Raw genomic sequence first — 22411 nt, forward strand, 5'->3', positions numbered from 1 at the left:
TTTTTAGACAAGATCTCACTGAACCTAGAGCCCACTGAGTAGGCTAGGCTGACGGGTGAGCTCCAGAGATCCTCATGTTTCTGCTTCCCTAGTATTGGGATACGGATACTGGGTATCAACTCTGGTCTTCATGTTTTCATTGCAAAGCACTTTACTCACTGAGCTGTCTCTATAGCACCAGTTTTATTAAGTATGATGAGAAAATACATGTTTTATTTCAGCTTTTAATTTTAAGATCTGATTGTTACTCTTAAAGACTTATTTTTGACTAGACTCAGACTTAGAAGTAGAAGCTCTCAGTGAGGACATCTTTCATCTCTTGGCAATCTGTTCTTGGCACTTTTCTTTGACTTTCTTCATTCTCTTGGCCAAGAGTTGAGCGCATTCTGCAGCCTCCTTGTTTTTCTTAGTGCATTGTTTTTTCAGAGCAATGTGTTGGCATTTATGTTGCAGGACACGCAGAGTAACAAGATGCTGAATCAGGGGTGTTTTGGTCCTGGGCTTCTTAACAGTCTTTGTTTAAGGTCTTTCTGACAGTATATTGGTGACCATCATCTATTTTAGAGAGATTGACAAGTTTTCATATCCTGCTAGCTCTTATAATCCCTAACTGACAAGGGACAGACAGCATCTGTCAGGGCTGGAATATCCTTATCTTTTTTTTTGGTCCAACATTATCCAAAATGAGTGAGAACACTTAGATTGGAACACTGAAATTGGAATTTACGATTCATCTGCAAACAGATTGGTGCTTCCTCTCTCCAGGTCTCCTTAGTCTATCACAAGAACACCTTACTCAACAGGAGGTGTACTTGTCCCTCAGTCAGGATTCCTTGATCCATGGGAAAACCTTGTTTCTCATTCCCACCACTGATTCAGACCAACATAACCCTTCTACTCTTCACCCAGAGCATCAGCAGCCACTTCTGTGGCCAAGTGCTTCTTAGGGAAGGCATGGAGCTTGTACATCATCCACTTGAATGACTTTTTAACAACTCATGGCCGAACACCTGGAAGGTACCACAAAAAGAACTTAGTTCCGCTTTTTTTAAAAGACATATGAAGACTTTTAGTCATTCCTGAAAAATGTTTTACTTGTTATCCTACTGAGTTCAGTGTTTTTTTTTTAAAGATTTATTTATTTATTTAATGTATATGAGTACACACTGTAGCTGTTCAGATGGTTGTGAGCCTTCATCTGGTTTTTGGGACTTGAATTTAGGACCTCTGCTCGCTCAGTCCCTGCTTGCTCTGGCCCAAAGATTTACTTCTTGTTATACATAGATACACTGTAGCTGATTTCAGACACACCAGAAGAGGGGGTCAGACCTCATTATGGGTGGTTTGTGAGCCACCATGTGGTTGCTGGGATTTGAACTCAGGGCCTTCGGAAGAGTAGTCGGTGCTCTTACCTGCTGAGCCATCTTGCCAGCCTGAGTTCAGTGTTTTATCTGTATTGTTAGGTCTACTTTGTTCATAATATATATATAGTTCAGATCTTATTGTTTCCTTAGATTTTTGCTGATTTAGTTCTGTCTATGACTGCAGTGTCCAACTATAGTTATAGAACTATTTATTTCTCCACTGTTATCATTGTTTCCTTTACATTCCTTGGCATTATGGTATTTGGTATATGCTGTAAGTGTTAACATCTTTGTGAATTGGTATGTGTTCATAAGTGTCATACTTTGTGAATTGGTAACTTTTATCAGCATATAAAGTTCGTTTTTGACTCTCTTGATAGGTTTTTAATTTCTATTTTGTGTGATAAATAGCATAACTGTTCTACCTCTTTTTCCATGGAAAAGTGTCTTTCTAACCTGTCTGTATTCTTAGGTCTAAAGAGACTTCTTTATAGATACCATGCAACTATACAATGCTTTTAATTCATTTGACTCAAGAAAAATTCACATATAAATGTTAGTGAAGACCTTGCATAATTCTGCTATTTGTTCTCTGGGTAGCTTATAACTTTAAGGATCATAATTCTTTTTTGAGATATTATAAACAGAACCCAGCCTACATGTGTAAATGTTATTTATTCAAAACATGCCTGTTCATGTATATTAAGTGTAAAAAATTCGGTAACTTATTACATTAATCATTATGTTTTATAATACATTTTAAACTTGTATGTTTTGGCAAAAATGAACTATATGCTTGGTAGTATATACTAGACATAAAAAAATTGAAGAATATGTGATCACAGTGGAACTCATGCTGTAGCTCCTTTTTTTCTTTGTTTAGCATGTACATGGAAGTGCATGTGTCCATGAGGCTAGAGGCATTGGATCACCTGGAACTGGAGTTTCACAGTTATAAGCTGCCTGAAACAGGTGCAGGGAACCTAATTTAGTTCCTTCCCAAGGACAGTATATATTCTTAACCACTAATAAGCTGTCTTTCTAGTCCCAGATTTCTTTCATCATTCATTATTATCTGTAATGAAGATTAGTACTTTTACTTTTTATTTCACTGTGAAGTGGTGATATATATAAGCTAACTAATCTTTTTTGTTTCTTAAAGTGATTGCCTTTGGTTGCTAAAATACTGTTCTGTTAAATGTGTCAGTTATAGTATTAGATATGTTTCTTTTAAAGGTGATGGGTGGTAAGTTATTAAACATTTACTTTAAAAGCCTTTTATAGTGTGGATCTTATTTGGTCAATGTTTTACTTTTCCTGTGGCTGTGCTGAAATACCCTGACAAAGCAACATCAGAGGGTTTTACTTTGGTTCATAGCCTCCTGTAGCAGGAACGCTTGAGGCAGCTGCTCACATACCCAGTCAAGAACCAGACAAAGTTGATTGCTTGCTCTCAGCTAGCTTCTTTTTGTGTAATCCAGGACCTTATCCCTCGGTATTGCTGTTTCCCTTCAGCCCCCATTCTTTAAAGATGGGTTTTCCCATATATGTTACTCAAATCAAATCAAAATAATCCCTCACGTTCATGCCCGGTGGCTAATCTAAAGAAGCTGGAAGTTTGTTTCCTAGATGATTCAAGATCCTATCAAGCTGACTGCCTTAGCCATCACTGAGTATGTGAAACTGAAGACAAAAATATTTTTTCTGCTGGGCAGTGGTGGTGCATGCCTTTAATCCCAACACTTGGGAGGCAGAGGCAGGCAGATTTCTGAGTTCCAGGCCAGCCTGGTTTACAGAGTGAGTTCCAGGACACCCTGGGCTACACAGAGAAACTCTGTCTCGAAAAAACAAAAACAAGAACAAAAAAAAATTTTTTTTTCTTTTGTGAAGAGAAATAGAGGACCAGTGGAGGCAGGGGAAACTGAGGATACTGGGGAAACTGGGAGGAGTGGAGGGAAGGGAGGCTGTGGTTGGGATATATTGTATGAGAGGAGAATAAGTACAAGGAAAAAAATTAAAAACTATCTTTTCTAATATGGAGTCTTGATGTTTTTGATCATGAACCTAGCCTTTGATGGCTGGACCATCTCTTCGGTCCCAATATGGAGTCTTTGTATTATATTTTTGAATGTCACTAACTAGTGAAATACTAGCATTTTAGTCATTGTATAAAACAGTTTAAGTTTGACAGATTTTTCTTGTATTTCTTTTAGGTGAATCTGGTCTGGGGAAGTCAACATTAATCAACTCACTGTTCCTCACAGATTTGTATTCTCCAGAGTATCCAGGCCCTTCTCATAGAATCAAAAAGACTGTACAGGTATATATGTTATTGTTAGCTAATAATAAACGAGGTATGTTGACATAGAACAAGTTAGTGGTAGAACTTTTATTTGGTGTCTAGAAGTAGATTCATATTTGACCTTAAGTGCAAAGTAGTAAGCATGACTTCACTAAATTAAAGCCAAAAACTGGGAGGAGTGGAGGGAAGGGAGGCTGTGGTTGGGATATATTATATCAGAGGAGAATAAACACAAGGAAAAAAATTAAAATATAGCTGATCAGAGGAATTACCTTGACTGCCATAATTATGCCAGCAGCCCTTTAGAAATTGCATTGTGATCTAGTAATAACCCTGGAGTTGTGTTGGCCATTATGATACTCACTTTGCACAGATGACTTAAGCTTTAACCAATAGCATTAAATACAATTTAGAATGCAATTTCTTTCTTTCTTTCTTTTCTTTTTATTTTTTTAGTTTTTCGAGACAGAGTTTTTCTGTGTAGCCCTGGTTGTCCTAGAACTCACTCTGTAGACCAGGCTGGCTTCGAACTCAGAAATCCGCCTGCCTCTGCCTCCCAAGTACTGGGATTAAAGGCATGCGCCACCACTGCCTAGAATGCAATTTCTTAATTGCATCATACACATCTCAAATGCTCCATTGCCACATGTGCTATTCCTTATTTTGGGCAGTCACATAACACTTCCACTATTGTAGTGACTTAATACCATATGTTAGCTAAATGGCACTAGTAATTACATAAGATGACCAATCTATGGATGGTCTAGTTTATGACCCCTCAGTCATAATAAGCATACAGATGAGCTATTAATTCATATAGTTCCTAATTGTGTATATTTGTAGTAGGACTGCATTTCTAACAGGATCCCAAGTGGTGGAGCAAGGCCTAAACTCTAGACCAGTGTTTTTCAACCTTCTGGTCCTATAATGCAGTTATTCATGTGGTGACTCTCAATCATAAAATTATTTTGTTGCTACTTCATAATGTAATTTTGCTACTGGTACAGATTATAAATATCTGATATGTAGGATATCTATGTGACTCCCAAAGGGGTCACAACCCATAGGATGAGAACTGCTGCTGCTCTAGACTCTAGGTCTTTACAACACAAATAACCTGTAGCTACATGTTGTTTCTGAGCTTTTGAATAAATGTAGTCCAAATTGAGATGTTCTGCAAGTGTAAAATATACTGCAGATTTTGAACAGTTAGCATGGAGAAAAAGAATGTAACTGTTCTCATTTTTATATCAACTATATTTAAAGTAGCTAATGAAAAATTTTAAAGTACTACTGTAGATCACTATGTGTTTTGTTTGGTAGCACTGGGTTAACTTTTGGTTAAAAGCTTATTCGTGGGCTGATGAAGTAAATAACAGCACATTGTTGAGGCATGTGGGCTTAGAGCTAAATTTAAAAGTGCTAGTCATCATGCTAGTGAATAAGATGGACAGAAACATGTACACATTGCCAGATGCAGTTTAGTTATTTGATTAAGGAGTGGTTTTGTGAAGAAAATATTTTAGTTTTCATTTAACTTTGTTTGGTTTAGAGAGGGAAGAAAGTATAACCTTAAAATTACCCACAGAAAGATGTTTGTAAGAATGTGAACCTACATAGCATATTTTGTGATTAATATTGAAGATTCTAATTCTAAAGAACAAAAGCTTACATTTTTTTATATACGTTGTAATACTCAAGATTAGGAAACTTGGAAATTTTTAATGAACTCTACGGAATAGACTTAAGTTCAGATGCATTTGGTATAAAATAATATGCTAGATATTGTCATGGACCTACAAAATCTAGTTTTGGTTAGGTAATTTTCTAAGTTTTCATTATTCTAACCTGTAGGTAACTAATTCCAGATCTGCATCAATAATAAAATCTAACACTTAATAAGAAGTCAGTGTTATCTTCTAGCTACTATTATAAATGCTGTGAATGTTTATTAATTTATTTGATTCTTAGTCTTACAACTTTTTGTGGTAGGTGGTAGTAGTATCTCATTTTACAAATGCAACCATTGAAGCAGAGACTGTATTGTGCCCTGAGAGGATGAAATAAATAAATGGAAGAGATAAGTTTCAGTTCCAACCTGTAGTGTGTCTACTCCTTTTTCACATGCACATGCACACAAACAGATACGCTGTAGGTGTTTAATGACTGCTAGTTGAATAGATTAATCGGTTCTTCATAAATGGATTTAACTTTATTACTGCTTTACAAATAACAGCACACTGTCAGTTTTACAAATGAACAGCTTTCTTCTGGTTTATTTTGCTAAGTGGTAATTTCAGGTAATAACCCTTAGGAGCTAGCAACCTTGTGTTTGAGACATGTCTTCCACTGGCTGGGAGCTTGCTCCTTAAGGGTGTTGTCTGGCCAGTGAATCTCAGAAATATTCCTGTCTCCACTGCCCTGCATTGGGATTGTAAATACACACTGCTGCTGCACCTGGCTGGCTTTTTTACATAGATTTTGGAGAATCAAAATCAGGTCCTTTTGCTTGTGTGCCAAGTACTTTACTGACTTATCTCTCTGCTCCTCATTTTTAGCTCTCTCTATCTATTCAGATGAAAATATTAACATGTAATTTTGAGATTTTTAACAATAGACAATAACAATAAGACTTTGCCATCACTTATTTTCTACATTACATGTTATATTTTTCCTTTGATCTTTTTACTCAGTTTTGTTCTACTAATACTTTTATTATCATGCAAACACCTTTTTGAGAACAAAAAGGGTACAAACTTAAGGATCAGTATTATGGATTTTCACACAGGTAGAAGTATATCCAGGTAACCGGCTTCTAGGTCAATGAGAACTACGTTTGCAGCTGGTTGTACTTGTTCTGTCTCATTGCTGGGGAATATTTTGTAGAAATGTATTTCAGCATATGCTTTTTTTTTTGAATGAACATTTGGGTTTCTGTTTTTTACTCATACTAATATTCTGTGTATAATGTATGTGTGAAGACAAAAGGCTTTTTTTTTCTTTTATGGATTTTCGAGACATGGTTTCTCTGTATAGCCCTGGCTGTCTTGGAACTCATTCTGTAGATCAGGCTGACCTCGAACTCAGAAATCCTCCTGTCTCTCCCTCCCAAATGCTGGGATTAAAGGTGTGCTCCTGCACTGCCTGGCAGACAAAAGGCATTTCATTGCTTTCATGTATTGTCTTCCATGTTCAGTAAGGTTGAGTATGTCTGTCTGCTTTACCAGCTGGCTGTTTAGGTGTTACTGGGTTGCTTTGATCGTTTTAATATTTCCTATCTTTTCTTACCCATTTCCAGCACTACTGTCTAAATATGAATCCCTTACATTAAACCTTGCAGGTGTCTTCCCAGCTAGCATTCAGGGGAGTAAAACATTTGCTCATTTACTCCCAGGGAAGAACATGACATATTGTGGATGAACATCATTCATGAGGGTCAAGAACAGCTAGAATGTGATTATTTTTTGCAGCCTGTTGGCTCCCTGACAGACTACTAGTCTAACAGATGATCTGTCCTTAAAGTAATAAATTGATTCAATAGAGGGAATTAATATAATTTATTATATCACATTTCATACCTATAGATCAATGTTGGAGTTTTGAAAAACAAATATCTATGACATTGGTGACCTGAAGGTTTTTTGTTTGTTTGTTTGTTTGTTTGTCTGGTTTTGTTTTGTTTTGTTTTTTAACATTTACAGTTGTCAGAAAATGAAAGAAAAGAAAAATCCTCTCCTGTGATATAGCCAAAGAGTGAAACTTTTAATAAATAATACCACAATGTCAGTTCTTTCCTGAATGTTATATTTATAGGAGACTTGTGTTTGGGGGAGAGATTTGTTGACGTTCATAGGCTTGGAAGATTATTAAGTATTTTAATAGAGAGCTGATTCTGAGATCACTGTACCTGGTGGTTCTGATTCATGTGAAAGTCTCACTTGAGTAAGATTAATTCTTAACTTCCTCTGTTGGCCTAAGGACCATTACTGAGCATTTCTAGATGGGAGCATATACCAGGCATGGATTTCCCTATACCAGGCATGGATTTCCCTGTACTAGTGGTTCTCAACATGATTGTACATTAGATAGATGGAAGCAAACCTCAGATAACTTTCATGTCTTGTAAATTCACACTTTGCTGTAGTCAGAGTTAGTGCTCAAGAATCCCTGCTCTGTGGTGTTCCTGGACTGTTGTAAACTGGCTTTATTTTATCTTAGAAAAAAGTAGGAGAGGAAAGTGTTTCTCCTTACCACTTTGAAGGATATTTCAAAGTGAATGCAATGGTGCCATGTTACATCTGTCTTGTATTATATATTTCTTTATCAACAGATTATTAAAATTAAGTGACAGGGGAAAGTAGACAATTGCACTCTCCATGTTCTTATTTCAAATATAGATCCCAAGATTGACAAAATTTTAAGTGTGCTGTATACAAGTGCACATATATATCTATATATAATAATTACATCTTATTTTTACATTTTATATTGGTTTTTAAAAATTGTAAATTTTTTGAAATAAGATTTTGAACTATCTTTCCTTGTCTTTTATTGAGATTTAGTTAATTTCAATGTTAGGTTCTTGATTGCCAAATTTATCTTGATCTATAAAATGTTTTCTTGATATGTGATGCTTAGTAAATCACTTTAATAATCATAGTGATACAGATTAGGTAGCTATATGATTTTTCTAGAGACAAGAAAAATTGAAAGTAATAGAGTATAGCCTTAGAATAAAATAATTCCTATTTAGAGATTCCTGAAGCCTTTTCATAGAACCTAATTCAATGTTCCTGTAGATACTACTCCTTTTTGGTTGTTGGACCATTCAATTGCGTAAACATTTAAGTGTTGTTTTACACAATAGGTTGGGGTCTTAAGTAATGATTATGGACACATTTTCAAGGATCTGTAGTGGAAAAACAGAAAATATTAAATAACAAAGATGCTGCCATAAGGTGCTATTATGATAGCTTTTAGGATTTAGTGAAATGGTATGATGACAAGAGTCTGTAGTTGAGTGATAAATCTGGCACTGAAGATCGGTGATAGGTATGCCCATAAATGTATACAAAGGAAGCATTTATTCCCAAGGGACCTAGGCTCGCTCAGGTAAAAGTGTTGTGCATCCATACCAGATCTCTTTCACTTTTTATGTTTTCCAAATAAACGTTCAAGGTATTAAATGGTGTGTTTCCTGTCTCTGAGTGAAGTAAATGTATCAGGCTCTCTTCAGAGCATTGGCCTTACTGCCACTTCTTGAGGAAGTATGAGTAAAGGTGTCAACCCTTGACAGAAATTTTAACCTTTCCTTCAACATGATATGCACTTAAATTAAATAATACATTTTGTTTATGTTAATATCTTGTGAACATTAGGTTAAAAAGTTTTTTTTGCTTATAAAACAAAAAAATAAAAAATTTATTGGTTATAAAGCTGAATAATAAACTTTGAAGGCTTGACTTGTCCTTAGATTAAAAAGCTACAATATTAGTAGAAGTTTTGGTACCTTTGATTTGTTGAATGTAGGGAGTCAAAAATGCCTCAGTAAATCCACAATACACATAAACATGAAATTTAGTTTTACTCAGATTCTAGGAAAAAAACAGTAGAAAATGCTCTTGCTTCATTCCTTTGGCATTAAGTTATGTGTTTAATCTTAGAGAACCCTTGGTGATGCTTTAAAATATGCTGATGTTACCTCCATAAGAAGAGTGCATGGGAAAGTGACTGTTTGGAACAGATTGTTAAGAAAACTTTGAAATTCCTAGGCTTGGATTAACTCCAGCCTCTGGTTGTTTATGTTTATTGACATATATCATCATTATTATTAATGATTATCTTAATGTCATTTTTTTCTGGTTAGTGACATAGCATTAATTATTATGAAAAAGCTAAGAATGAATTCAAAATAATTTGAGATGTAAATTTGACCACATTATCCTTTGGCTAAAGAATCACAAGAGAATTTTAAAGTCTGAACTTCTTAGATTTTTGTTTGACAATTGAACACTGATGAATAGTTAAAACTCTTTTTTATTGATACTTAATTTTTAATATACATAGATCTCATACTTACTAATATGTAATTGATATCTTCAAATATTCTAATTGCTAGTAGATAAATACACTTATATTTGGGATACTCAATTTTCACCGGTAATATAACCCAAGATCAAAGCAGTTGAATAACCTGGTAAGTTCAAGACTTACCTAAGAGATAGGAAACAAACCTTCCATAGACAGGTATGTCCAAATTGCTGGCTTTCTTTTCCAGTTTAAGTTCTTTCCCCTAATTTCAGTATCTTCCTGATAATAAACTACTTTCATCCAAAAACTCTTTACTGCAGTAAACATATAATGTTCAGTTTGGTAGCTACATGAAATATAACTAAATACTCAGTTCCTTGATCACACTCTTCTAAGAGGTAACTATGTAATTAAGAATTGCTGTATTAGGGCCGGGTGGTGGTGGCGTACGCCTTTAATCCCAGCACTTGGGAGGCAGAAGCAGGCGGATTTCTGAGTTCAAGGCCAGCCTGGTCTACAGAGTGAGTTCCAGGACAGCCAGGGCTATACAGAGAAACCCTGTCTCGAAAAACCAAAAAAAAAAAAAAAAAAGAATTGCTGTATTGGACAGTACAGGTGAAGACCAATTTTGTCATCTCAGAAGTGCTATTGGACATTGTTGTAAAAGTTCTCCTGCTTGAACACTACCCTAAACTTAACAGTCACTATTAGCAAACTCCTGTTAAAAAAACACTAAAAGAAAGTGGAAAGACATCCTCACTTTCGTAATCCTTAAAAGTATCCAAACTTTCTCTATCCAGACTGCTGAAGCTACTTTTTACATGCCCATGATCACATCTGCTCCTTAAATCTTAATGTCATTTTAGGCATTTGACTCTCAAAGGTTAAGTACAACTTGGTTTCTTTAAGTTATCTTAGCCTCTGGGAGAAGTATTTCTGCTCTTGAAGCAGTGTTTCTTTTCTGTCAGACTTCTGGAAGGTAGATACCACAGAATATGCTTTGGATAAATGATAAATACCTTCAGCAACACAGTTGGGGCCTGCAGAAAATTTATAAATTTTGCCAGGAACTAGAGCTATAGTTTAAGGCTCTTTTTCTACAATACTTTAAAACTTCTAAAGATACTTTAAGGATGAGTTTGCAAAGAGTTTGCCATACCATTTACATGTAGTTTTCTTTCAAGTAACTAGGTCTCTAATGGCCATAATTATTTTTAAGATGTTAGGGGCTGGAAAGATGTCTCAGTGATAAAAGTGGTCTCAGTGCTAGTATGAGGATTTGAGTTGTGATCTGGATCCAAAACCCTTGTAAAGACCTAGTGGGTGTGACAGAGACCAGTGATGTTAGTAAGCTCTGGATTCAATTGAGAGACTCTGCCTCAGTGTATGAGATAAAGAACAGTTGAAGGACTCTCACATCTACCTTGGGTCTCTGGCCCATGTGTGTGTGCACGTGCACACATAGGTGGTGTTAGATTTAGTTTGAGTCAGCTTCCAAAATTGGTTTTGTGAAACTTGAGTGTTCTTGCCTCTTGTTATAGAAAACAACTCACATAATACATAATTAACATGTACAACAATGATTTTTACAGGTGGAGCAATCCAAAGTTTTAATCAAAGAAGGTGGTGTTCAGTTGCTGCTGACGATAGTTGATACTCCAGGGTTCGGAGATGCAGTGGATAATAGTAATTGGTAAGATTACTATTTCGTCCCCATTGTTTCTCAGTATAATTAGACTTTTACCTCTTCTTTAATCCTATCAGTTGGGAGGCAGAGGCAGGCATATCTTTTGAGTTCAAGGCAAGCCTGGACTATATATATATATAGCAAGTTCCAGGCTAGTCAGAACTATACAGTGAGACCCTGCTTTACAAACAAAAACAAAAACAGAATAACAAAGTTGTAACGGTGAGAATCATTAATTTTAAATGATTAGGGCTTGAGTTCATATACCAACTTTGATGCTTCTTACTTGAAAATATTGCTTTCTGGACTGGTTTGGGTTCTTGTTTTGTGTCTTTTATTCACTTTTGGTGTTTTGAAAAATGATCTCTTTGGGTTCTGAGATGGTTGAGAACTTTAAATCCTTTTGTTTTACTCTGAATTTTCTTTATATACAGTGAATAATACCACTTATACATATATACTATATGTATGTATATAAATATATATACACATCTATTACTGTTATATCAATACCTCTTATACTTATATAAGTTATAAATTTGAATCTTTTAACTATAATTTTATTTGTTATATAAATTATATTACATCCTAACTTACCTAATTTTTTAAACTTTAATTTTTCAGTAAGTTATAGATGAATTCATAGAAATACAACTCAAATTGAAGTTGAATTTTAATTAATTAACATTTTCTCGACTCTTAATGAATGCCTACTAAATTTATGAGTTTTTTGTATTGTTTAGTCTTTGTTGGAAATTTAAAACTGTAAAATATTTAGCACTGATATAGTTATTAATGTAAATAATTACTAATTATCAAAGTTTTGTTCACATAGAACAATTAATTTTTAAATTTGAGGGGTAAAAAAATAATGAATCAAGATATACTTGATGTAGTTTTATCTGTTTTTCTCTGTGTGTGTCTAGGGGATTGGTGTTTTGTGGTGTTTTATATATATGTATGTATGTACATTCAAATGTAGAGGCTCAAGGTCTAGTGGGTTAGTGTCTCCTTGATTGCCATCCACCTTTAATTTTTGAGACAGGGTAAAGCTTATCAGTTTAGCTAGACTGGCTGGTCAGTGAACTCCAGGCATCCATCTGTACCTTATACCTTCCTTTAAATGTGGAGTAACAAGCATTTGCCACTATGCCTGGCTTTTCACATAGGTTCTAAGGATTACAATACACGTCTTCATGCTTTATTGGTTGAGCCATCTCCCCATCCTAATTTTTTTGGAATCAGTATGTAGAAAAATTTGAGATTTTTTTTTTTTACTGATGAATTAATTTATCAAATTAAAACTACTATCCATTAATTGTCATACAGTTAATTTCTTTATAGGATTGCAACTTAATTGTTCTGTTTATCTGCTTTATACAGCTGGCAGCCTGTTATCGACTACATTGATAGTAAATTTGAAGATTACTTAAATGCAGAATCTCGAGTGAACAGACGTCAGATGCCTGATAACAGGGTGCAGTGTTGTTTATACTTCATTGCTCCTTCAGGACATGGGTCAGTACCTTGATGCTTTGCTACATCATTGTTTTTATTGTATATAATTACTTATCTTGTATGCATGTTTTAGAATGATGTCTGTGGAATACACGAAACTAGATCATTTATAAAACAACCTCATACCATGTAAAGTGGCTTGGAATAACTTGCTTAAGTCCTAGGCAGTCATTTTACTCCTTAATTCTGCATATATACTGCATTTAATCTGCTTTACAAAAATAAGCATTTCCAGTTTCTAGTCTGAGTTTTGAGCTCTTAAAGCTAATAGTTTTTTTGAAGTTTTTGTTTTAACCTCACTTTCAAAAGAGGTTGAACCACAAAATTAAAAAGATAGCCATAATTTTTGAATTTCTAGAGATTCTAATAAACCCCAAGGTAACAACCTATAAGCAAAGTAACTTATAAACCTAATAGAAAATATAATAATGAAAAAAGCTTAAGTGCTAATGGTTTATTTATTTATTTGTCTGTTTATTTATCATTATTTATATGAGTATGCTTTGCTGTCTTCAGACACAGCAGAAGAGGGCATCAGACCTCATTACAGATGGTTGTGAGCCACCATGTGGTTGCTGGGAATTGAACTCAGGACCTCTGGAAGAGCAGTCAGTGCTCTTAACCTCTGAGCCATCTTTCCAGCCCTCCAATGGTTTCTTATGCTATTATTTTTCAGTAAGTGGTTTGTTACAGCTTAACTGTGAATATTATAAGTCAGTATTACTCTCATTTTAGGTAGTTAAGACTAAACTATTAAGATATTCATCTGATACTATCTGCTTGATAGTAACTAACTTGTTCTTCAAAAGCAGAACAAAAACTCCACTCTTGGACTACTTGGGGCAGATACATATTACCATTAGCTATTAATACTTCCATTAATCTTCACCAATTTTTTTGTTGGTGGGGGCATAAATCACAACCTAATTTAACCACCTAATATGGCGGGTCTACCCTCTCTCTGCCAAAAGGAACTAGACTATTATATAAAACTATGTAGTAGTACTATTACCCCATATTCAAATTAGAGTAGTATACCCTCTTTCCCTCTTCTGCTTCTAGTTTCTCTTTCTTTGTCCTACTGTAATGCTTGTTCTCAGTCTGGTAGAACAGGGAGGCATAGTTTTGTGATCACTATTTGTGGGAAGAATGGAAAGGTTTCTTTTATGCTTAATATTACACCTTATTCTCAGAAGTTTATTTATATCACTAAACCAGCATATCTCCTTAGAAGACTCATTTTTGTTTTATTTTAGAAATGTGACATACCAACAGGTTCTGATGCCATATACCTATAATCTCAGTACTTAGAAAGCTGAAGCTAAAAGATTGCAAATTCAAGACCAGCCTAGGCTATGTCTTTTGTTAGCAAAATCCTATCAAAAGAAAAAAGTACTAAAAATAGATAAACAAAACAAAACCATGGACAAAGTTCTGCCGGCAATCCTTGGGATAGCCAACTCTTCACCCCTGTGTACTTCTTAGAAACCAAACCAAATTCCAAACTGTCACACACTCACTATATATACAATTTTCTGTGAGTGTTTACGTAGCTCTTGAATTTATGCTTCTTAAGTCATTCTAGTTTATTTTTTGTTTTTTTGAGACAGTTTTTTTGTGTTTTTGGTTTTTTTTGTTTTTTTTCTGTGTAGCCCTGGCTGTCCTGGAACTTGCTGTGTAGACCAGACTGGCCTCAAACTCCTAGAGATCCACTTCCCTCTGCCTTCTGAGTACTAGGATTAAAGGTATATGCCACCACTGCTCAGTTCTACTAACTTTTTATTATCACTGTTTCGTAAATCATCTACAGTTAGTAGAAATCACTGAGTTTATAACAAATCTTTGGACTCTTTTCAAGTGTTATGATTCTCATGAAATTACATTCTTATTTTCCTTTGAGGGTAATTTAGCTCTTAAAATTACATGGGAAATAAGAGTTGTTTTTTTTTTTTTAAAGAAATGAAATTATAATTCTCAAATGATATATGTGTCTTTAATCCATTTCTTGATTTTTTTCACAACGGAAAATTTTTATTTCCTCTGTCTATTCCTAAACAGTTGACTAGCTTAATAATATTTAGAGATAGAGCAAAATTTTTACTATTGATTTGTGATACTTATAGATTAAGTTAAAGAATAAGACAGTGAATGTGGCATCAGATTACAAATGGCCTGCTTCTGTGAGCTGAAATTGCATACAATTTGGCAAATGAAACATGGATCTTCTGTGACTCCCTCAGTTCAATATAGTATGAGTTCCTTCTTCAATCACCTACTTGTGTCATTACTGGATGTTAGGCAATTTAAATTTTGTTTTTTTAATGTTTCATTTGTCTTGTTCACTGTTCAGTAACTGCTACTAAAAGCTAGCTTTCAGATATTAAAATGCTGTTTTATCCTTTTAATATTGATTGCTACTTTAAACAAAGATTATTCAATGAGTTTTATTTAGAAATATATGTAATTAATGATTGTTGTTTGGTTTGAAATCGTGTTATAGGCTTTGAAGTAAAATAAACTTTTCCCTTAATGTGGGTTTATCTTCTAGAAATTATATATAAAGGTCTTTTTATTGTTTAAAAACTAATTTGTTCAACTGAACATTTTGGTACATGCATGTAATCTCACCTTCAGGGTTGGCTATATAGTGAGTTCAAGTTTAGCCTGGGCCTTTAAGACCCTGTCTTACCCTGTGTACCTGGCTCCTGCTGGTCCCAGTTTCTCCTAGTGTTGGGACAGATGCTGTGCCCTCCTCGCCTCTGATCCTGGGTGTGTTAGAGCTCCTGGAAGTGGAGCTTCCTCTGGTTGTTGTGGGACCAGAAGGAACCTGAGCCACTGGGCTGGCAGAGTTCCTGTGTGCCTGGTCCCACTGGTACCAGGTATTCCGGTGTTGGGACAGATGTTGTGTCCTCCTCACCTCTGATTCTGGGCGTCTAATTAATGGTTTTTGCTGCTAACTTACTTTGTAAGCAGCTGATATTTTTATACTAATTTTAAAAGTATGGAAGAGTTTTATGGAGGTTGTTACCCTTTTCCCAGCAGCTTCATTTTTAAATTGATTTCAATGTTCTTTGGTCCTGATTTTATTTATTGTTTTATCATATTTCAACTGTATAAACCAGTCTATCCTGGACTGTGCTTTGAGCTCCCACTTTTCTCCATTTCCCCAGTGTTACAGATACAGCACACACTCCTATGACTGCTAGAGCCCTTTCTTAGTTTGTGCTTAAGACAACGACTTCCCTGAGTCCCTATATGTACCTTCCTTTTTAAAAGTTGTGCCTTGTTGGGCGGTGGTGGCGCACGCCTTTAATCCCAGCACTTGGGAGGCAGAGGCAGGCGGATTTCTGAGTTTGAGGCAAGCCTGGTCTACAGAGTGAGTTCCAGGACAGACAGGGCTACACAGAGAAACCCTGTCTTGAAAAACCAAAAAAAAAAAAAAAAAAAAAAAAAAAAAAAAAAGTTGTTCCTTTTTAAAAGTAGTTTAGAACAAAATTTAGCATTTCTTCTCATTGTTCCTTATATAGTTAAGGAATATCCTTTGGGATCACATTTCTATTATCTTATCTTATTACTTGGACCATTAATTATAGTCCCTAGAACTTTTTAAGTGTACAGACTCAGTCTTCACTATGGTTTCTAAAAGACTTGAGAAAATGATAGCATTTTACTTCTTTTGTCAACAAATATTTGGGAACCTTTAGCCCCTTTGCTAGGTGCTAGAAAACACAGATGAATGAGATAAAAGCACTTAACTAAAAGGATTTTTTTGTCTTAGAATGGAAAAACAAACACAGGGCAAATGTTTCCTAACACAGCACATAAAGTTCTGAGACCCCTCTTCATCTAGAAAAGAATTTCCAGAGGGATTGGACTGTCAACAATATCTGAAAGAATGAATAAGTAAGTACTAGGGAAGCAAAATAGGAGGAGTATGAAACTAGAGAGTGTTCCAGGCAGGGATGGTAGTAAGTAGCCTGTGACACTTTTAAAGTATAGCACTTTTAAAGAATTACTAGAAGTTAAAAACATCCTGGCACATTGCAAGTAGATTCAGGAGAGAATATTTGTCTTCACAATGTTAGTGAGTCACAGCAGCTAAAGAATATGGCTTTTAGTAATACTGTCAGTCAAATAGTGAGTGATTCTATCAGATTGAGGGAGGAGTTGCGTGGGTAGAGTGCTAGGAGACCAGAAAGGCTTATGTAGTTCTCCACTGTGGAGTTCTTGGTCGGAACTGAAGTGTCAAAAATGGGTAGGCTATCTGTATCTGTGTCAGTGCCTGTATGTCTTTCATGCAGGCCTTGATCCTTCAGGAAATGATGGATAAAAGAACGAGCAAGCTTAGGTATTTGGGTACATTGTGTAGTACCTACCATGCACCACAGAAGACATAGAAGAGGAGAGAAAAATAGAGATTCAGGTTGGGTTTCCCCACTCCACCCCAACCCCCAGATAGGGTTTCTCTGTATAGCCTTGACTGTCCTGGAACTCACTCTATAGACCAGGCTGGCCTCAGAAATCTATCTGCCTCTGCCTCCCAAGTGCTGGGATTAAAGGCGTGCGCCACCACTGCCTGGCCAGGTTGAGCTCTTGATTCTAAGGAAAATGGTGTATTTCAGGAGCATAACCACTAAGTTAGACAGTGTGAACATCTGAGTGAAGTTTTGAACGGGTATAGTTTGGGGAATTATTAACCCTAAATGATTGTAGTGATTTTAGTCACACAGAACATAGGGTTAACAAATGAAGATGACCTAGCACAAAAGTCTGGGGAATGCACAAGTTAAAGATCTGATTTACAGGGCTGCAGAGATGGCTCAGCAGTTAACTAACTGCTCTTTGAGAGGACTTGAGTTCAATTCCTAGCAACCACATGGTGGCTCACAACCATCTGTACTGGGATCTGATGTGCTCTTCTGGTGTGTCCTCAAGACAGCTACAGTGTACTCCTATACATAAAATAAATAAATAATTCTTTTAAAACTTAGAAAGAGGATCCTGAGGATTCTAGAAGAGCTGGTGAGGGGATATATTTTAGAGGCTGCATACTGGCCACATTAGGTGGTAAGTACTACAGTGGCAGTATTTCCAAAGTGCAAGTGCCAGATTGTAATAAAAAGAGGCATATTGAAGACTGACTTTTAGTATTTTGTCTGAGAAAGATAGTTGACAGCAAGTATTGCATATATCAAAAGTGGACTAAAATTTTTCATGGAATAAAAAACTCACCTTGTGAACCTTCATAAATATAAAGCTGATTCTAGGAAATACTACTAGGAGCCTTTCTGGTTTTTCCAATTCCTCTTTAGGGCCAAAACCCAATGGCCAGGATATTTCAAAGGCAAGAGTCAAAAAAACTTCCTTAACCACTCCATTGCTTCTTAAAGTCCTGTTCTGCCTGTTGGCTGACCCAATACATCTTCAGAGTGTTTCTGATAAGTAAAGTAGCTTATTGTATTCAATTAATTGTCTAAGATGTGAAGAATCTTTTTTTTTTCAAACAGATGATTTCAGTCGTATTAAATGCTATATATATTTCAGACTTAAACCATTGGATATTGAGTTTATGAAACGTTTGCATGAAAAAGTGAACATCATCCCATTAATTGCCAAAGCAGACACACTTACACCAGAGGAATGCCAACAGTTTAAAAAGCAGGTAAGTAAGAATTAGTGTATTTTTCAACTGTTCTTGTAATTAATAGCTTTTTAGTACAATATAGTCCATTTACCTTTTGCTTATTCTTACAAGCTTATGCTTTTTCTATTTTCTCTTGAATCTTAATTTTGTTTGTCTTACTTAATGGGATAAACATATTTAGACATACACACACATTTTAGTTTTATCCCCTAAACTCATGTCCTGTTATTTCAGTAATATTCTTAATGATATATTTTTCTCATTTTATTATGTTTGTATTGTTATCCATGGCATTTATGAAATCTAAGGTAAATTTCTGAAAGTCTGTCTTCTAATAGTCATTCATACACACACACACATACATATATATATATACATATATATACATATATATATACATATACATATATATGTGTGTGTGTGTGTGTGTGTGTGTTTTAGGACAGTAGTTTTTAGAAAACAGCAATTTTGTATTATATTCAAAATAGACTTTAGAGCTTTGTTATCTCATCTTTATAGGCTTCTATGTAACAATACCTTTTTAAAATGAATTTTAGAATACTTCAAAACTTGTTACAGTAAGAAAAACCTGTTAAAATTTTCTTGGAAGTGGTGTTACATTATTACAAATTTTGACATCTTATACAGATTTTACTACTAATATTCTCACCACTGTGTGTTTCTTTAGCCTCTTCCATTCTTTTTCCTCCTCTCGACTTCCTGTTGATCTTCTTTTCCTCATTTCTCTTTTTACCATTTTTCTCTTTTCCATTTTTCTTATCTCTTCATTGTTATTTGAGACAGGGTCTATAAACTGGACTGGATGCAGCATCATGACAATCTTCCTGTGTCTACTCTTAAGTTTCTACCTTGAATAGTTTATCTCTACTCTATATGAATTTATTGTGACAAGTTAGATGGATTAGTAATGAGTTCTGCTTTCAGATTGGTTCCAAGCCTGGTTGTCTCCCTCTCTTTCTTTCACTGAACACTGAACCCAAGTTGTTTAGTGCATATACTTTACCTCTGTGTTATGCTTCTAGTCTCAAATTTCTTTTCTATATGCTTAGAGCCATGTTTCTTACTCATAGAATCATTTGGAGGTTTTTCGAAATCATCATTGGACATTATCTCTACCATTTAGTTTTGTAGAAGAAGTTGGGGTCTTAGCATTTATTTTGAAAATGCTTACTTACATAAGTTTGCTGTGTAACTTCTGACCAAGGACCACTGCTGTTAAAGCTAGTAGCTATTTTATCTGTTAAGTTTGTTTTATTAAAGACAGTATATGTAATCTTGACTTTATAGACCAGAATTTATGAAACTTATTCTATAGACCAGGCTGCCCTCAAGTTTTCAGAGATTTGTCTGCCTCGGCCTCCTGAGTGCTAGGATTAAAAGCATGAGCTATCATGCCAAGCATCATGTATTTTCACTGTTTATCCTTTGAGACAAGGTCTCACTTTGTAGGTCTGGTTTGCCTGGAACCCACTATTTAGACCAGGATGACCTCAAATCAGAGATCCACTTACTTTACAAGGGCTGAGATTAATGGCATGTGCCACTTCACCCAGCCATTCTGTTTTAAAGTAGATATATATGACCAGTGATGAAACTATTGATGGACATTGATCATTCAACTTATTCTTTTTTGAGATAGGCTCTCACCTACAGCCTAGGCTAGCAAGGAACTCTTGTTTCAGCTTCCCACATACTAGCAGGCATGTGCCACCATGCAGAGCTTACTTCTGTTTATTTCTGTTCAGTGTAGTAGTCATGTAACTCATTTTGTTTATAGTCCCTTTATTGCTGTTGGAGACTCTTGCTGTGAGAATAGCAGTGCAATTAAAGTGCAGCCAGGGAAGGTCCAGGTAGGAAAGTGGTAGTCGTTCAAATTGTATGGGTAGGTGACAGTTATTTGCATGTCTATATTCCCTTGACTTTGAAATCCTCTTGGATAAGATAATTTGATTTGAACCAGGTAATTCTGATATTACTAAGTCTTGAGGTTCTTTATTTCTACTGTGTTTTCTCCTTGCTTGCTTACTTGCTTTTTAGATTTATCCCTAGATTTTTGTCCATAGAATGAATTTTTCTGTTAAAGTATTAAACCTTTCTCCTGCAACTGTTGTATTTTTTTTAACTTGTGCTTGCTACAATTTCTAGGTGACTTTAAGCTCTGTTATTTCAGCTTTCAGAGTTAAGTTATATGAAGAGAAATAATCTTCACTTTAAATAAATGACCATAAGCCATTATGTAGTAGAGACCAGCTAAGTAAATGCCATTGTAATTGTAAAATATTCTGTCATTTCGAATTCATTTCATGACAACATCCATATGATTCACACTTCTGAAATAATTGAATTTAAGATATTTTAAATTTTCTTTTACTATGTGTCTGTGTGTATAAGGAAGGGAGGAAGGTGCATGCCCTGTCACACTTGTGGAGGTTGGAGAGGAATTTGCTAGAATCAGTTCTCTTTCTGCTTTTTCCCATTCTGCTTTGCATGGTTGGCACCTTTATTTTCCCTGTTCCACTGAAATAGGTTTTGGAATTTAAATACAAACAAGAAAGCAGAGGTCTTATATTAAAAAAATTTTTTTTTCAAGAGATATTTAGTAGAAACACTGCTGTCATAATTATGTATGGTACCATTTCCCTCCTTCTGTTTTAGATAATGAAAGAAATCCAAGAACATAAAATTAAAATATATGAATTTCCAGAAACGGATGATGAAGAAGAGAATAAGCTGGTTAAGAAGATAAAGGTAGGTTCATTTCTCTGCACAATAAAATATTTAAGTCTTCCAATTGTGCTTTAATATGAAAGACCAAAAGTCTTTAAAAAAAAGTTGACTTACAAAAACAAATATGGATATTCCTAATTTTATCAACTTTATAGTTACCTTTGATTAGCAACACATAGAACACAGCATTGTACAGAGTAGGCGGATGAATACCATCCTGAATGATTTTCAATTAATTGCTTTCATATTTGTATAATTTTTTTTTCTCTGTAAGAAACAAGTATGAGCATGAAGGGAATTAATTTTTGTGTTTTCATTTTTTTAAGAGCCTGGTAAAACCTGTTTTTTATAAAAGGCAACAAAAACTCTCCATCGTTTTAATTTTGTGGTGTTTTGTTTAGTTTGGTTGTTTTTCTTCCCAAGGCAGGGTTTTTCTACATAGCCTGACCATCCTAGCATTAGCATCGTAGACCAGGATGGCCTTGAAACTCAGAGATTGATCACCTGCCTCTAACTCCCAGATGGTGGGACCACCACACCTGGCTTTTTAATTTTGTGTGTTTAAACTTATACTTTTTTTTTTTTAAGATTTATTTATTATATGTAAGTATACTGTAGCTGTTTCCAGACAGAGGGCATCCAATATGAGCCACTCCATGTGGTTCCTGGGATTTAAACTCAGGACCTCCAGAAGAGCAGTCAGTGCTCTTAACCACTGAGCCATCTCTCCAGCCCACTTACACTTGTTTTTGAGTACCTGGAGCCAAAATGGTTTAGTGAATCTGGTCTTATGTACCTGCATAATATAATTACTGTCTAATTGATAGAAAATTTATGTCTGACAAATGAAGAATTTCAGAAGTTTTGCAAAATAGCCTTTTCTATAATTCTGGGAGATAAAAAACTATTGGGAAGGTATACTCTGCATTAAAATAAGTGAATACAGATTTAACAAGTGGGTGTGAGGTTCTGACTAGTTTAGAAAGTAGATATTTCCTGAACCTCATATTGTTAAGGATAATAATGAGATAGATTTGTGGTCCTCTCTTTTTTTTTTTCCTTAATATCAGTGTATTTTTTTTTATTCTATGTCAAATATGAGATGGCTTTTAGAGTAA

General features: G+C 35.1%; 1 protein-coding gene and 1 pseudogene across 1 annotated transcript in view; one reads left to right on the forward strand and one right to left on the reverse strand.

Moving 5' to 3' along the window:
- The window catches only part of Septin7 (septin 7), a 68608-nt gene that overhangs the window by 25976 nt on the left and 20221 nt on the right, over positions 1-22411 (forward strand). Inside the window, exons 4-8 of the mRNA XM_031344329.1 lie at positions 3578-3684; positions 11289-11389; positions 12767-12901; positions 18446-18563; positions 21222-21314. Of these exons, the coding sequence (XP_031200189.1) occupies positions 3578-3684; positions 11289-11389; positions 12767-12901; positions 18446-18563; positions 21222-21314 (554 nt within the window). The remainder of the gene's footprint in view (positions 1-3577; positions 3685-11288; positions 11390-12766; positions 12902-18445; positions 18564-21221; positions 21315-22411) is intronic.
- LOC116073888 lies at positions 259-988 on the reverse strand (annotated as a pseudogene).

This window comes from Mastomys coucha, unplaced genomic scaffold (genome assembly GCF_008632895.1).
Source record: "Mastomys coucha isolate ucsf_1 unplaced genomic scaffold, UCSF_Mcou_1 pScaffold23, whole genome shotgun sequence".
NCBI classification, from domain to species: Eukaryota; Metazoa; Chordata; class Mammalia; order Rodentia; family Muridae; genus Mastomys; species Mastomys coucha.